General features: G+C 45.1%; 1 protein-coding gene across 16 annotated transcripts in view; it reads left to right on the plus strand.

Moving 5' to 3' along the window:
* The window catches only part of LOC105020469 (MAP/microtubule affinity-regulating kinase 3), a 48,749-nt gene that overhangs the window by 1,714 nt on the left and 29,327 nt on the right, over positions 1-17,708 (plus strand). For 5 of the 16 annotated variants that reach the window (XM_034289974.1, XM_034289971.1, XM_010887556.4 and 2 more), the window contains exons 2-3: positions 5,393-5,584; positions 6,708-6,761. In XM_034289974.1, coding sequence (XP_034145865.1) covers positions 5,393-5,584; positions 6,708-6,761 — 246 coding nt within the window. Of the gene's footprint in view, positions 1-405; positions 602-5,392; positions 5,585-6,707; positions 6,762-17,708 lie in introns of those variants that run through there. The other 11 variants (XM_034289972.1, XM_034289970.1, XM_034289973.1 and 8 more) reach the window with 6 other exon arrangements.

A 17,708-nucleotide genomic window follows, 5' to 3' on the forward strand; every position in this document is an offset into this window, starting at 1 on the left:
AGACCATATACCACGGGTATGACAACTGTTTTTTACTGCTCTTATTGAGGTGATTAGTAGTTGATGCGCAATAAGGCATCTTGGGTTTTTCTATATTGGCCATATACTACACCACCTTGTGCCCTATTGCCTGCTTATAAACCGGGTGGTTTCAATCCTAAAAACGAATTGGCTGATAGGTGTGGTGTATGAGACTGTACACAGGTATGACACCACCGCACCTTTTAATGCTCTAATTGCATTGGTAACCGGTTTATAAAAACAATAAGACATCACAGGGGTTTGTGATGTATTGCCAATATACCATGGCTAAAGCGCTGCCTAAGACCAGCTCTAACTCCTTGTATAGTAGCCATATATGACACTCCTTGGTGCGTAGTCGCTTACATATACCGCACACTGTAATTAGGTTGAGCTCGTGCGCACGGGGTTGGAGTCGGTTGGCCGCGACGTTCTCACACGCCTCTGAGCATCACTGAGCAAAATTTGGATCAATTCGCTGCCACCAGCACAAAACTGAGCACCATGTTCCAGTTCCATTCAAATCACCAGTGCTAGGATGAAGGGCTCACACTCGGTGAAAAGGCACCAAACCACCGTTGTAAGTATCCGTTTTTGCAAGTGACCCGCTTTCCTTACCCCTCCGCTTACGAGAGACGTTATCTAGTTTAGCTGAGGCGAAAGCTACTTTGAGGTTGTAGAATTTGACCGAATGGCTGTTTCAGTAGAGCTAATTAAATATCTTTGGACTGACTTATTTTTATCACTAAGTATATGGTTCAGTGGTTGTTTGGGGAAGTTTGGATTTAGTGTGCAGTCCCGACAAAGCAACTTTTTTTGTGTTTTCAAGGAAAAACAGCCGTCTCATGCCTGTTAATTTTACTAGGGGTCATGACACTTGGGAACGTCGTCTTCTTGCTGGTGACTGTATGGTGGCCTTGACGACACCCCATAGGGTCAGTGTTCCTTTTCTCTAACTCTAGAGAGCAATGCTGGCTATTTTGAATTAAAAAAAAACTATTCTGTCACTTCTGACTATTTGAAATTCACTCACTCTCACTGCCTAATTAGGCCACGCACAGCCTGTTCCACTGTGTCTGGGGGAGCCTTTCATGATGGGGAGCCGTTGCTTGATGCCAGCAGCTTCATCCCTGACCGTCGACCGAGCCTTTAACGCTGGTTCTTACCATGGCCTGTTAGGCTGGCGTACTGTTTTGCTTCAGCGGCAGACATGAAATGAGTGTCATTGTCTGTGGTTTATTGTGAAAGGCACTCAATCGCCAGAGCTCTAACAGGACCGTGATGGGCTTTTTCGACACTATCAAAAAGCACCTGCATATTTATTGAGTTTCCTGCTGTGCTTAGCGTTTTATTTCGGGATTTGTTTAAGATGGGACAGAAATGCTATTGAGAAAGGGCAGTGGTTTTGATTCGAACCCACAGCCTGCTGCTGTTGCCGCGGGTGTAATGGTTGCAGAAGTCAGCTGCGCTTATTGCTGGACCACACCGGCCTCCTGTTGAACATGCTGGGCTCACATCGTTGTCTTGCTGATCCTCGACGAGAGATGTTTACATCACGAGAGAGAATAATTTCCATAGAGTTTGAATTTACGCCGACATGTTCGAGATATAACGCACAGGATTGTGGCCGCCAATCCCGGAAAAACTGAGCAATGTGCGCGTGCATTGCACACTTGCAAAACTCTGAGGGGGCAATGTGTTGCAGCTTGAAAGATGGCGTCTCAAGCTATTGATACCTGCAATTTTACACAACAGAATAATGTGGTGTCTCGAGTGCTCTTCGAAATTTTCTGAAAAAGTCCTTAGACATTACAGTATGTTACCCGGGCCTCAGACACAGAGCTCAGATGTAATGGTTGCTTAAAGCCAGCTCGCACTGGTTGTCCTGGATATTATTCACAGACACCGTTTGACCATCCCTGTTCACTGTTGACCAAGTTGAGATTGACTGATAGATCGATAAAGGTGCTTTGAACAACTGTACCTGTGTCAGTCAGTGATTTCATACAAACCCTGGATTGGCAATGCTGTGTGTCGGGCGTAGAGAGTTCGATGCCTACCAGTCTGCTATATGGCCACTCTAAGTGCAGTCTCTGCATGTATATTTGTGTGAGTATGTTTAAAGAGCTGCATGAGAAATTGGAGCCCTTCTCGTGCACAATAGTGACACTATCGGATCCAGGTCGGATCAAGTGACCGTGATATCTGATGTTCAGGGTCGTAGAGCATTGGAATGGACACAGCGTGTTTCTGGTGAAGTTGCAGGGGGAAGTCAAATCTCAATGTCATTACCAAAGTGACATTGTGTTGTTGGTAGGTATTTAAATAAAAAATACATCTCCAGTGAGTTGGCTACCCACATCAATCCCTGTAATACATTTTATAATGATACAAAGTATTATAATTAAGAGGTTTGATAGTAATTAATATTATATTTCAGTAATTATTATTTTTGTATTAATAATTAAACTGCTTTAAAAAAGCCATTGATTAATCCATGGTCTTGGCTGCTGTTGATTAATTCACCTCAGTCAATTAAAATAAATCTAACATTGGTGTTTCCCCTCATATATTTTTTTCTTTTTTGCCACGGAGCAAATTACAAATGTCATGTTGTGGAATCTGCCATTAAATGCTGTTGTTCAGTTCCTTATGAAGCCCAACAGCAGCTTCCTCGTGCTCTGCCTTCCACGTCTGAACTAGAATGCTTTGTTCAATACTCTGAAGGCAGCAGACTGTCAGGGAGCCTCAGGGTCTGGTTGAATAAGCCACAGTTCCTGACCACCCAAAGTAACCGGTTTTAAAGGTAGAGCCCGTAAACCCCGGCTAACAAAATGGATGACGTGCATTCGAGATTCTCCATGAATGCCTCCCAGTAAGTCTGTCAATGTACATTAGCCTTTTCTTTCTTCTCTTTACCTGGCAATGCAAATGAGATGATGTCATCAATCTGCTGTCTGAAAAAGGGGCGAAACTGCGGCTTTTAAATCTGTTTTCAAAGGCGGTCATGAGGCAGCGTGTTGCAAATGAACCTTTATCTTTTTATATTTACTCCTTTTTCTAAATGATGCACCTATTTAACAGGTTTGTAGTGGTTACACTTTATGACTGACAGTAGAGTGTTTGTGGGAGATGTGATTTTCTGTTGAATTGGAGTGTCCACTATAGTGTATGCTTTGCTTTCAACTTGTTTTTTTTATTTTAGCACACTGTATACCCTTGTATGTTGCAAATAAATATTTAAGTTTTGTTATGAAGTAACATAAATTAACAACACTTTCGTCTTTCAAATTCCGTCTCAGATCTCAGACAGTTGCACTGAATGACAAACTCAATCTGGCATTATTATACATTTTTGTATTGGCAAATCAAGGAGAATGTGTAATAACTGTGCTAGAAAAACAGTGTTTTGTTGATCAGATTATCGTTGGACACAACAAGCCATGTATTCAATTGCCAATGATGGGTACTTTGCCAGGCTCAGACATTGATGCTGAATGGATCCTTCGGCACTATCAACCCTATATAACCACTTTTGCAATTCGTGTCATCAGCTTTCTCTTCCCATTTGTCACGTGTCTCTAAGACAACACACACACACACGCGCACACACACCCCCACGCACACTTCATTTTCTGTAAAAGGCATATCATCAAGTCAATACCTTTTTTGCGGGGACAGACTTGTTTATTTGTAATGTTACACTTTGTCATTCTGTAGGGAGTTAGTGTGCAGTAGTTTATGATTCAGCTGTAAGTAGAGTTTTCAGTGACAATAGAAGCACCATAGTGAATCTCATTTGTCATTTGTTGCTTATCTTTGGATGGGGACCTTATCAGTTGATAGCAGTGGAAAGTCACACATTGCTGTCGGGTCAATAAATTGATTTATATCAACCTTATGTGAAGATAAGACTCATTGCAAGACACTAGCTTGATTAATTGCTTTAAAAATAGAATTGATTCCAAGACTCGTAAGGTGAGGTAGAGTATGTGGACATAAACATCTCTTATTCTTGCCACATGCTTTTTCTTTGTTCATCCTTACCAAGACATTCAGTCAGTTTAAACTTCAAACAATCCTTGTATGAGTCATTTTCGGAAGCTATTTTAAGTCTGTTCAAGGTCTGCGTTCCAAAATAAGTGTGTTTTGTTCTAGAGGACTTCTCACTGTCAAGTTGTCTCAAGTTCTTTGCGCAATCTTTAATGCTAATGACTTAAGTGTTGTTCAAACATGTAGCAATCTCAGCTCCAGGCAGAGCTTTATTGAAATTCATCTGCCATGGCTCGCAGTCATGTGGCTTGCTGAGAATTTGAAATAATTTGCTTGTCATTTAGTAAATTCGTACGCCCCTAAGTTCCTAACCTTCTCATACTGTAACTAGACTCTATGGGCCAGCAGCTGGAGTGTGCATTTTCCCCAAAACATCAGCTTGATGAACAATCCATTTGTTTAAACAAAATAAAAAATAACCTTATTGAGAGAGAAGTCAGATAAGTGTGAGAAAAGTAGTAAGGTGATATTGAACATTTGTCCTGATGTGGGAGTGGGGTCTGTTAGCCATAGTGTTCACACAAGCCCATGGGTGTGCATGTAGTGATTGTTTGAGTGTCTACTGACGTGTGTAGCTCTGATCAGTGCCCTCTAGTCCGGGGACATTGGTTCCCCCAGCCGGAGGGACATTGGTTCCCCCAGCCGGAGGGACATTGGTTCCCCCAGCCGGAGGGACATTGGTTCCCCCAGCCGGAGGGACATTGGTTCCCCCAGCCGGAGGGACATTGGTTCCCCCAGCCGGAGGGACATTGGTTCCCCCAGCCGGAGGGACATTGGTTCCCCCAGCCGGAGGGACATTGGTTCCCCCAGCCGGAGGGACATTGGTTCCCCCAGCCGGAGGGACATTGGTTCCCCCAGCCGGAGGGACATTGGTTCCCCCAGCCGGAGGGACATTGGTTCCCCCAGCCGGAGGGACATTGGTTCCCCCAGCCGGAGGGACGGTTTTGTACTTCATTTTGTGGGAAGTGTTTAAGAAGCGCTGCTCTTCCGTTGACCCATATGACACTGTCATTTTGGACAGTTGGTTCCCTTTTAATGTTGTCATGTTTGGTTCCCTTTTAATGTTGTCAATTATTGCTTTATTTTACTTGCCTAGTGTTTGCTTGTTTTGTTATGATACTGCTCGTAGCTGCACATGGTTGATGACGGAAGCAAGCTCTTACGTACGTATTCCTCAGGAACTGTACCTTTTTTCTAGCTTTTAATTTTCTCGCTCTGCGGTACCATACTGTGTGTACAATGCCGGCGTCCTCTCCAGTCTGTCCTCCGACGCACAACTTGAACAACTTCTGATGTTCTTCTCATGTCCTCCCCACAGCATACCTCTCACAATGACGGCCGCAACGAGGTCTCCTCGAGGCCTGGCCGCGCAGGCGCTCGCTGCCGGATCTCCATCGCCTCGTGCGCCGACGAGCAGCCGCACATCGGCAACTACCGGCTGCTCAAAACCATCGGCAAGGGCAACTTCGCGAAGGTCAAGCTGGCACGTCACATCCTCACAGGCAGAGAGGTGAGATGCCACCTTCGCTATGTCGTTGGTCAGGGAATATAGTGAGGTGAAGTGGCTTGAACTCTGCAGAGCAAGTTCACCAAGTTGTTGAGGAGTAAAGGACCAACGCACCTGTTCTAACGTTTGTCTGGGGGAAATGGTTGAATGATATACTTCATAAAATAAAGGAGAAAACAACTGAAATATCTGAATTATGGTGTGTTGCAACTCCAAGGCGTAGTCATTGCTTACATCACACAGCCTCTCGAATGCCTGATTGTGCGTTCAACATCTGATCTAACAAAGCCGATACTGGAAAAATCTGTAGTGATTTGTAGTGACGTTCCTTAGTTTTGTTTGTGTACCACTGACCTCTACCATATCTATGCTCTGCACTCCAGAAGTTCATAGAACCCTGGTTAGGGCAGTAATCCCTATTAGCGACAGGGACAGACGGTGTCAAAAGCAGCTTCTAAAGCTTCTGGCGTGTCTTAAGATGTATTTATTTCTATGAATTTGGCTGTGGATTTTGAGCGGTTGTACCTAGTACACACTATGACCCATTTGCTGAAAGGGATTAAGCTCAGAGATGCGTACAGGTTTTCTCTTTCCACCTACGACAAAAGCTGCGCACGATTCATTAGCAGAGAGTAATGAATTTGCCCAAAACAACTTAGGGAAATGATTTGGATCAAACCATTGTAGCCTTTACAAGGCTTCGTCATTTGAGCATGTTTTCCCTGATGGAGTTCAATGACCTTTTTGATTATTTTAAAATCACCCCAAAGCATTCCGCCTTCAGACTGAAATTTGCCATTACCTGATTAGATAAACCTTTTTGATTAATGCAACAATGTCAGATTCTCATGAGTTATCCAAAAATTTATTTTTTCTGATGGTGTCCTAGAATATAAATGTAGATTAATGAAATTGCTTGATGGTCTATGTTAAAAGTATCTATTCATTTCGAATATGACTCCACCCACACCCAACTATGTTTTTTCCATCATAGATATTAGTGACCACCTCTGCTTTATACAATCTAAAACCAAACCAATCCGAGCAACATGTTTTCTTGAGTGTTCGGGTCAGAGTGGTTTCAGCCAGAACTGAATGTTTTCCTTAATTTTTTTTTTCCTGAAAGGTTGCCATCAAAATCATCGACAAGACACAGCTGAATCCTACCAGTCTTCAAAAGGTAAAGGGGGAGACTTGTCTCCACTCACTGTTCAACAGCATGTCGATCTCCAGCGTTGTTTTCACATTAGTGAGTTCTCTGGCTGTGTAGGACTGACATAGAGTTAGAAGTTGGAAGTTTACATAGACTTAGGTTGAAGTCATTAAAACTCATTTTTCAACGACTCCACAGATTTCATGTTAACAGAGTATAGTTTTGGCAAGTTGGTTAGGACATCTACTTTGTGCTTGACACTAGTAACTTTTCCAACAATCGTTTACAGACAGATTATTTCACTTATAATTCACTATATCTCAATTCCAGCGTGTCATAAATGTACATGGACTATGTTGACTGTGTTGTTAAAACAGCTTGGAAAGTTCCAGAAAATAATGTCATTGCTTTAGAAGCTTCTGATAGGCTAATTGACATCATTTGAGTCAGTTGGATGTGTACTTGTAGATGTATTTCAAGGCCTACCTTCAAACTGAGTCCCTCTTTCTGAAATCCAACACTACTGTTATTTGCTCCTTGGGGTTTAAGGCCGGGTGTCTCTGTAAAGCACTGTGACCACTGCTGTTGTAAAAAGGGCTTTATAAATACATTTGATTTCCTTGACATCATGGGAAAATCAAAAGAAATCATCCAAGATCCTATCAAAAAATGGTAGACCTCCAAGTCTGGTTGGTCTATTGGCACAATTTTCAAACACCTGATGGTACCACGTTCATCTGTACAAACAATTGTATGCAAGTATTAACACAATGGGACCACACAGCCGTTGTACCGCTTAGGAAGGAGGCTCATTCTGCCCCCAGAGATGAATGTATTATGGTGCGAAAACGGCAAATCCTGGAAAAGAGCAAAATACCGTGTGAAGATGCTGGAGGAAGCAGTTACAAAATTATCTATATCCACAGTAAAACGAGTTCTATAGTGACATAACTTGAGTGGCCGCTCAGCAAGAAATAAGCCACTGCTCCAAAACGGCCATAAAAAAGCCAGAATGCAATTTGCAACTGAACATGGGGACAAAGATTGTACTTTTTGGCGAAATGTTCTTTGGTCTGATGAAACAAAAATGTAACCGTTTGGCCGTAATGACCATCGTTATATTTGGATGAAAAGGGGGGAGTCTTGTGAGCCGAAGAGCACCATCCCAACTGTTAAGCACAGGGGTGGCAGCATCATGATGTGGGGGTGCTTTGAAGCAGGAGGGACTAGTGCACTTCACAAAAAAGATGGCGTTGTTAGGGAGGAAAAGTATGTGGATGTATTGAAGCAACATCTCAAGACATCAGTCAGGAAGTTAAAGCTTGGTGGCAAATAGGTCTTTGAAATGGACAATGACCCCAAGCATACTTTCGAAGTTGTGGCAAAATGGCTTCAGGACAACAAAGTCAAGATATTGGAGTGGCCATCACAAAGCCCTGACCTCAATCCTATAGAAAAGTTGTGAAAAAGCATGTGCTTTTTTAATGAGAGTTAAGAGTATATTAACAAAAATACTAATATAAAGATATAATAAACCAACAATATACATGACACTAAACTAGCAGCAGCTTAAAAAAAAGAGTACTGTAAAATGGCAGCAATCAGGTTAGTTTTATTGATGTAGTAGCAATCTGGGTAGTATTTGAAAATTTAGATATGGAAAGTAAGGCAGTAATATACAGTACAGGCCAAAAGTTTGGACACACCTTCTCATTCAATGCGTTTCCTTTATTCTCATGACTATTTACATTGTAGATTCTCCCTGAAGGCATCAAAACTATGAATGAACATGTGGAATTATGTACTTAAAAGTACAGAAAAGTGTGAAATAACTGAAAACATTTCTTATAGTCTAGTTTCTTCAAAGTAGCCACCCTTTGCTCTGATTACTGTTTTGCACACTCTTGACATTCTCTTGATGAGCTTCAAGAAGTAGTCACCTGAAATGGTTTTCCAACAGTCTTGAAGGAGTTCCCAGAGATGCTTAGCACTTGTTGGCCCTTTTGCCTTCACTTTACGGTCTAGCTCACCCCAAACCATCTCGATTGGGTTCAGGTCCGGTGACTGTGGAGGCCAGGTCATCTGGCGTAGCACTCCATCACTCCTTCACCTTTTCTGTGTTGCACAAAGACACGGTGGTTGGAACCATAGATCTCAAATTTGGACTCATCAGACCAAAGCACAGATTTCCACTGGTCTAATGTCCATTCCTTGTGTTTCTTGGCCCAAACAAATCTCTTCTGCTTGTTGCCTCTCCTTAGCAGTGGTTTCCTAGCAGCTACTTGACCATGAAGGCCTGATTCGCACAGTCTCGTCTTAACAGTTGTTCTAGAGATGTCTGCTGCTAGAACTCTGTGTGGCCTTCAGCTGGTCTCTAATCTGAGCTGCTGTTAACCTGTGATTTCTGAGGCTAGTGACTCGGATGAACTTATCCTCAGCAGCAGAGGTGACTCGTGGTCTTCCTTTCCTGGGGCAGTCCTCATGTGAGCCAGTTTTATTGTAGCACTTGATGGTTTTTGCAACTGTACTTGGGGACACATTCAAAGTTTTCCCAATTTTCTGGACTGACTGACCTTTATTTGTTAAAGTAATGATGGCCACTCGTTTCTTTGTACTTAGCTGATTTGGTCCTTGCCATAATATGAATTCTAACAGTTGTCCGATAGGGCTGTCGGCTATGTATCAACCTGACTTGTGCACAACACAACTGAAGGTCCCAACCCCATTAATAAGGGAAAAAATTCCACTAATTAACCCTGACAAGGCACATCTGTGAAGTGTGAACCATTTCAGGTGACTACCTCATGAAGCTCATTGAGAGAACACCAAGGGTTTGCAGCGCTATCAAAAAAGCAAATGGTGGCTACTTTGAGGAATCTAAAATATTAGACATGTTTTCAGTTATTTCACACTTTTTTGTTAAGTACATAATTCCATATGTGTTCATTCATAGTTTTGATGCCTTCAGTGAGAATCTACAATGTAAATAGTCATGAAAATAAAGAAAACACATTGAATGAGAAGGTGTGTCCAAACTTTTGGCTTATACATATACTATACATAAGTGTAAACCAGCAGCAATTTGTAGTGTTTGAATATTATAGATACATGTTAGTGCAATAAGCTTATGAATGGTGGCAGAGCGCACTACAAGAATGTAGTGAATTTCAGAAGAAAATGTTACACGCAGTAAAAATGGAGCAAGATGATAAAACAATGATATACATAACTGTACATAGCAGCAATGAAAAGAGTACTGTAACTAGCCGCAATATTGGTAGTAGCATTGAATAGTATACAGTCGTGAAAAAATGTGAAACCACGATTAGACATTGACATATGAACATTTCTTAATGAATAACTGAATATTTAACGGTGTCCTTATTTTTATACATGACTGTAGGCATGGCAGTAATAAACCTATTTTTATTTTTTTTATTTTTAAGTAGCATCAATTTTGAAAAAGTAGGATGGTAGAAGCATTGAGTATTATAGATGCATATGAGTGTAATATACTTCTGAAACTGTTTTTGAGTCTGGAAGGTCGTGCCACGACGCTCCGGTAGCATCTGTCAGACTGCAGCAGTGTGAACAGACCATAGCCGGGGTGGCTGTGATTTTCCGTGCTTTCTTCAGGCATCGTGTATGGTAGATGCCTTGCACGGAGCGGAGATGGCAGCCAATGATGCTCTCTGCAGACTTCACCACCCTCTGGAGGGACTTGCAGTCCGTAGTGGAGCAGCTGCCTTACCAGGCACTAATGCAGCCAGTAATCTGTATTTTCAGGCTTATTATGCATTATTTGGACAGGAAACCTGTGAAAGGTAGAGGGGAGAAGTTTTGCTGAAAGACCAGTAGGACAGAACCTACAACTGCGGCAGTATACTTGCACTGGAGGAAGCAGCTTGGGACCCCCCCCCCCCTCCTTGGCCAACGCTGGCAAGCTTATCTATTGCTTGTTTTCTAAACAGTGCACAAGCCTCCCTCCCCAAGGCCCATTTTAGGTCTCTCTCTAAAAAAAGCTGTAATGATCCAATGGCATGACAATTGTCCAAAATGGTGTTACAGTTAGCTTGGACATTGACCTTTTCCCATTTAATGTGTTGCGGCAGAGTTACTCTCCAGTAATATCAGGTACGTCAAATATATTGTCCCAACCCAACTTGCTATAGTTGCCCCCCCCTAGGCGGTTCTTCATCTGGCTAACGGCCCTGTCCGCCCCCTTTCCTTGCAGCTATATGGATCAGACGGTCACGTTGGGGCCGTTGTGTGAGGCTGATGTTCAGCCCCCCCTCCCCCCACCCCTCTACACACCACCCCAACAGCCCCTATAATTAGCCAGCACTTGTTTTTCCAGGCCATCGATTCAGTTTGCTTTCCATTCGCTGGCCAATCGACAGGCCGTGGCTCTGACTGCAAATATGAGATGGGTGGAAGTGGTTCGGGAGGAAAGGGAGTGGGGAGGAGGGAGGGGGGGGCGAGGATGATGAGCGAGCAAGAGGGGAGGACCGGGGAGTGTCATGCTGCTCTCTGTTCTTTCAGTCCAACCCTACGGCGCTCTCTGGTTTCTCTCTCCACTCGGGTGCTAAGCACTTCTCCAGTCACCCCCTGTTTCTGGGTCGTCAGCCAAAACGAACAGGCCTCTGAGTGATGAAGTGGTCTTTAATACTTCCAACACAAAAGACCCCCCCCCCCCCACCGCCACCCCGAAACAGTAGCCAACAGTAACCAGAGAGCTTCTGTGTCCCACACACTGACCCACTCATTCGGATTGGACCGACTTCGACGTACAAAGGTAGCTCAGAGGGCGCCATGTTGTTCCCGTGGCGACGGGAGCCGCGGTAACGCAGGCTCTGTCCATTATGCACGAGTGCCTCCGGGAAACCATGCCGACTAGACAACTGCCCGGGGCAGGGGTAACCGTGGCGGACCACGGTCGATATCACATCCTGCTCTTCACCTTGGCTCTGAAGAGAGAAGGGGCGGGGGGGAATCAGGCATTTCCACCCAAGGTAACTCGAGCTAGCAACAGATTTAAGAAACCAAGTTGAAATAAGACCTTCAAGCACAATGGGGAATGGGGCAATCCTTTGTGGTTTTGATGTGACTATGATTTCACGGTGTTCATCTCACCAGGCTGACTGGCTTCTATCGCTGTCCCACACCTCCACTACCAACTGCAAGAACTCTCTCCCTCACAATATCATTCTGCTTCACACGCCTTGGGGGCACTTTGCCCGTTGTGTTATCACGTATCCATCCGTCCTGCTTGCTCCGAGGCTTTCAGTCCAGTACTCTGCCTGTCCTGAAGGCTGTTGTCTCCAGGAGGTTTCCCGGAACAGAGGTGTATTCCCCCCCCCCCCGAGGCTGAATGATGTCCAGGATCAATCATCTTTATACACTAAGTGCATTGACACACTCTGTGTTTTGGTGTTGACAGTGGTAGACTGCCTATCAAGACAAAATACACAATCTTGCCCACACATTGACTTGCAATACCAGACATGGGTGGTGAGCATGTAAGACAATGAGAGGATATGAGCTGTGAATATATAATAGACACAATAGGCATGTTGGGAAGTTTGACTCGGGGTTAGAACATGTTTTTGGTTTGTTTCATCTGTCAGAGGTAGGTTGGTTGGCAGGGTGTTTGCAGTTGTATCTGTGTGGCCCAATGACAAGGCTTCTTTTCCTCCAAAGGTTTCTTATTTCTTTTTTATTATTCTTCTTATTTTTTGCTTAGTCATAGCAACCATCAACTGACCTTTGAATTACTGGTCACTGCGACATTTTTACCTGTTAGAGTTCTTGTTGGAAGTTCTGCTCCGTCTGCTTGGCTTGATGTAGCATGGCTGATGAAGTGAAAATGAGAATTGGTTCCCAAATGACTTACCTGGTTGAGTAGCAGTAAAATAAAACGCAACAAAGATATTTATAAAACTTTACCAAACTGTGATTAAGTTAGACCTCAACTTGATTTGATGGATGTCTGTATCTAATGAATACACAATACAGTCTGCAGGAAATCCTGTCTCTGGTAAATTGCTTTGAACGTTAATCGGAAAAACCTCTAACGGGAACCATGAACAGACCTTTCTTCCCTGCGGTTAATTAATCTCATGCACACACACAGTTTTTGAACAGTTCCTCATTAAACTGAAAGGTTTTTTAACTTTAGAAATGTGGGTTGATTGGCCACAATGAACAACTCAGCCTGTCTGGATTCAGTGTGTCAGTAAAGCATCAAATGCCTCCCAAGAAAACCCCCCTTTAAAAGCAGCCCATCGTGGGATTCTACTCTAAAATACACCGGTGCATCTCCGCTCCAATCCCCCCCCCTCTGTTTTCCGTTACTCATGCTTGTCAGTGTTTCACAGACTCATACGTTGTGGCTGTGTTTCATTGGCACGAGTCTGACCCCCCCTGTCAGGAAGTTGGGCCTTGATAAAAGTTCTGGAGGATGAGTTAGTAGTACCCGTGGAAACCCCTCATGCTCTGGGCGAGATGCGGAGAGACGCCCCCTTTTACATGTCAGGTTGGAAGGAGAGGGGCGAATGTTGCTCAAAATCATGTTTTACCAGCTCTGGCCTATAACACCCGTTCATTCGTTGTCTGGTCTGATTTGATCTGCGCGTTCGTGCCATGCGCAGTTTGTAATTAGTATCATGGTGCTGAGCCAACTGACTATAATCTGGGGGGAGAATTGTAACCTTTCAGTGTTTACATCAGCATAGCACTTTCACATTTCAAGTGTTCTTACACCGCTGTTGACTGGACTGAAAAGCTTTTTTCCACAGTAAATCTGTTTCACCCCCTGCCAGTGGCGTGGCCCCAGTCTTCTAGCTTTTCATTGCGCCGCCGTCCAGCTAATTATTAGAGTCAAGTGTGGTAGACTGGGGGTCGGGGGACACACACCGTGTGAGTCGGTAGCTGTCTAGGAACAGGGTTAGCGACCGCCGTCCTGTTCGATTGGCGCTGGCGTCAGTACATTCTTGGCTAGAGAACGAGTCCGCTGTGGTCTGCCCAGGCTTTAGTGTGCTCATGTTAGGATGAGGTCATCGGTACGCGGTGGACACCGGCTGGTTAAATCAACTTTGCTGCGCGCCACTTCAGCGGTGGGGGGGGGGGGGGGGGGGGGGACGAAGATGCGCGCTGATGTTAAATCGTTGTTGAAAGCTGATTGGATTTGCTAAACCAATAATGAACATTATTCCTACGACGTGGGCAAAAAGACAAAGATGTTTGGTCCGACCGGGAGACTCCACCAGGCTGTGACTGCTGTTGACGTCAGCTAGAAGCGGCGCGGTAGCTCTTACTGTAAGTGCTGCATTTGGGTACTCTTCTGAGGGAGCGATTTGTGTCTGGGCTCGTCCAGCGTTCTTAAACCGTCCGAGGGAGCTCTTTGGCTTCACCCGTCAAACGTTCGGGAGGTGGTCGGTCACGGGGTTTGAACAATGAGCAGGCCAAAACAAAATGATACACCTTGGGTGCCATTATAGAAAAAGGAAAAACGCCCATACAGTCTCCCCGGCTTTGAATGCCTCCCATAATGTCCAAAAGGCTCTGGGAAGATTGAACATGTGTTTCTTGGTGCCCCCCCCCCACTGTTCCTCCGTGTCCTGATGAGGTGTTCTGGAGTCTGAGTCACCTGGCGTAGCGTGCCGGCGTGTGGGCCGAGGCTGCAGAATGCTCCCTCAGGCTGGAAAGGAAGATTTAGTCTGGGGGAGAAGCGATGGACAGGAAACGGGTTTTGAGGCACTCAAAATGTCACCAATTCTGTGGTGTTGTTTATTTTTTTTTTTTTCAGCTTTGAGAGACTGTAAAGGAAGTGACTCAGCGCAGAGGCATCGATTATGTTTGGCAAGGTTTTGTAAATATTTTTGTGTTTTATTTTACCGCTACTTAACCAGGTAAGTCATTTGGGAACCAATTCTCAATGACAACCTGGCTCAGTTGCAGGACGACGCAGGATGTAATAGAATAGAAATCTGACTAACACAATAAAGAAGGGCGTATATGTTATTAAACAGTCTCTAATTCTACATGTTCAGTAATTATTCCCTGTGCATTGTTAATAGCGATCCAACATGGCTGCCGTAGACTGTTGACTTGGCACGTGAATGCACACCAGTGCAGAAGCCACACGGTCCCAACTCTCTGAATGCCTCTCTCTGGATAGGCCTATCTGGGTCAGCTGATGTAGCGGCTTCAAGCAGATCAGTGTTGTGAGGAGTCGAGACTCTGCCCGTCCAGATGCTAACGTCCCCTCTGGGCATTGGTCCGCCGTTGGCCAGCTGAAGCTTGCGCTCTCCCCAACACCCACGTTGTCTGAGTAGAGCTGCACTCAGGCCGGACACTCCTGTCATCTCTCCAGCACTTTCGAGGCACGCTGCCACGATGTTACTGGAACATTTCCTTTCCTGTTTTCCTGTCTCCAGGACGGTGGGATTTGTTGGGGGTTTTTTTTTGGGGGGGGGGGATTTCTCTTTCCCCCAGTTGTTCTCCATAGGGCAACGTTGTGAACCGAACCCCTTCCCTCTGAGACGCCTCGCTCCGACACCTACACCCCCCCCGGTAATAACACAGTCTCATCGTCACGGCAGCTGTAAAGGTTGTGTCGCTACTCTGCACTGTAAATGGAAGTGTTTTTGTTTTGTTTTTGGCTTGGCTTGAGGCGCTGCCCGTGTGTTCTCTCCCTGTCGGGTGACGTTGAGAGGTTGGGCAGGGTTGCCAGTGGCTGTGTTGACCTAACCTTTGTCCCTCCGTGACCCCCCCACCCGACCGGCAACGCTCACACCCCCACCACCGAGCCACAACATCACCATCATACCCCCCTTCCTCTCCAGGCCCTGTTTGTGTCACCGAGGGCTGCAGGCATTCATCATCCGTAACCCAGGGCGACCTCGGAACAACTGGCTGGGCTTCCCATGAGCTGTCGGGAGTGAGGCCGTACCAGTGTCACTCGAGGGATAAATTTCTTCCCGGTTATTGCGCTTTTTCCCATTCAAGGGCCAAAGACCTTCTCTTTGGGGCCACCTCCCTGGCATGCAGAGAGGCATGCAACGTGCCGTACTGTTCAGAGGGTGTTCGGGTCGTGTGTGTGTCTGTTTTTAGGTCTAACTATACTCACAGGGACCAAAACCTTTTGCCGGTCCCCATGAGGCAAAAGTACATTTCCGGCTCAGGGTTTAGGTTTAGGGTCAAATTTACAATTCATTTTAGAGTTAGAAATATTTTTTTAATTTTTTTTTAAGGTCCAGGTGTTGTAGGTTAGGTTTAGGGTTATGGTTAGGCATTACATCTAGGTAAAGTTTAGGCAAAACATTTACTTTATTGAGGTTAAGGTTGGGTTAGGTTTAGGGCATGCAATTTCTATTTTCTGGTCCCCATGAGGATAGCCATACGTGTGTGTGTGTGTGTGTGTGTGTGTGTGTGTGTGTACACAAAACCGTCACTGCTGTGCACTTTGTTGTGTGTCTTGCTGGGTACTGTTTATTTCCTGCAGTGTCTCATGAGTGCAGGATATTGGGTCATGTGTGGGAGCAGACCTTGCTTTGGCTCCTCCTTCCAGAGGTTCTGCATGGTCCTACACACATGGTCTGCTTTGGACTGGTTTTTAAAGGCCCAGTGCAGTATGTCACCATTACTTTGTAAGCATTTGTTGTTTACAAAGTAAGTAAAACAAAAAACCAAAATAAATCTGGTTACAGATTGTGCCCCTGAAATAATTAACTTGTCAAGTTCGCTAAAAGTTCTCAGGTTCTTAATGTCTTGGTAAAAAAGCTTTTCTTTTATTATGTGAGAATGTGTACTGTAAAATCAACACCGGCGCACAGATGCAAACCGATATGAAGAACATCACCTGCCCTGCTCTACTGGGAGAGTGCGTGTGTGTGCGCGTGCGGTCAGTCTGCTGACCAAAAGCCTTATTGCCTCAGGGCCATAGGAGGCTGTTTTGATCTGCCTTAGGGGCTGCCAGGATGGAAATGAAGGCCCTGACTACTGTGAAGCTGCTCCCTTCCTGCCCGACACACCTCGACCAACTCTGAGAACAACTACATGCTGTCCCTGGAAGGGCGGAGTCCGGCTTACTTCCAAAACTGTCTAGCTTTCCTCTCCATCCGCGCCATCAAAGACACATCGGACTGGCTGTTAATTAGCCCCTCGTGGGGTTTAGACGGTGACTGTTGGACGTTAAGCGGGGCGCTGGAGCCAGTTGTGCAGTTGGTGGTTTGTCTTTACTCGTGTACTAGGCAGTCTAAACAGGAGTTAACGTTTTAACGCCACCACTCTGAGCGAGAAAGGGGGGAGGACGGAATTGTGTGTGTGTGTGGACCGCCGAGAATGTCAATGTTTTCCTGTGCCAAAAAAGCGGAGAGCCAGAACCATTAATTTGGCCAGCAGGGTATTGACTGCTGTGCGTGTGAATTTTTTTTTTATAAAACGTGCCTTGTTTTTCCGTGCATTTGCATCAGAGTCCGTCACTATGCATCTCCTGTTGTACGTACGTAGGTCCCTTTGTTCAGCGCTGGATTTTTACTCATCATCCATTAGCCTGTAGTTGAGAGGTCAGGGCCCCCCCCAGCCAAAGTCAGGCCCACTCCCAAACCAGGTCCTCAGCTGCTGAACATATTTGTTTTCCCCAGGAGATGAATGCGCCCCATTAAACAACTGGTAGCCTTCATAGGGACGGGACGTGATGACTGTGGTGTAGGGCAACACGATAAACGCAGTTATCATCACGATCGCGGTACAGACATGAGGTCTTTTTAGAAGTGTAATAAAAACACGAGAACGTAAGTGGGACGCGCATTGATCAGCGTCGTTGCGGCAGCGTGTGTCTCAAAACCTCACATTCTGTGACGACAGGCATTTGAAGTGTGTGTGTGTGTGTGTGTGTGTGTGTGTGTGTGTGTGTGTGTGTGTGTGCCCATCCATGGAATAGTGAATGATTCAGTCGTCACGTCGCTTACA

Source organism: Esox lucius, chromosome 23 (assembly GCF_011004845.1).
Source record: "Esox lucius isolate fEsoLuc1 chromosome 23, fEsoLuc1.pri, whole genome shotgun sequence".
NCBI lineage: Eukaryota > Metazoa > Chordata > Actinopteri > Esociformes > Esocidae > Esox > Esox lucius.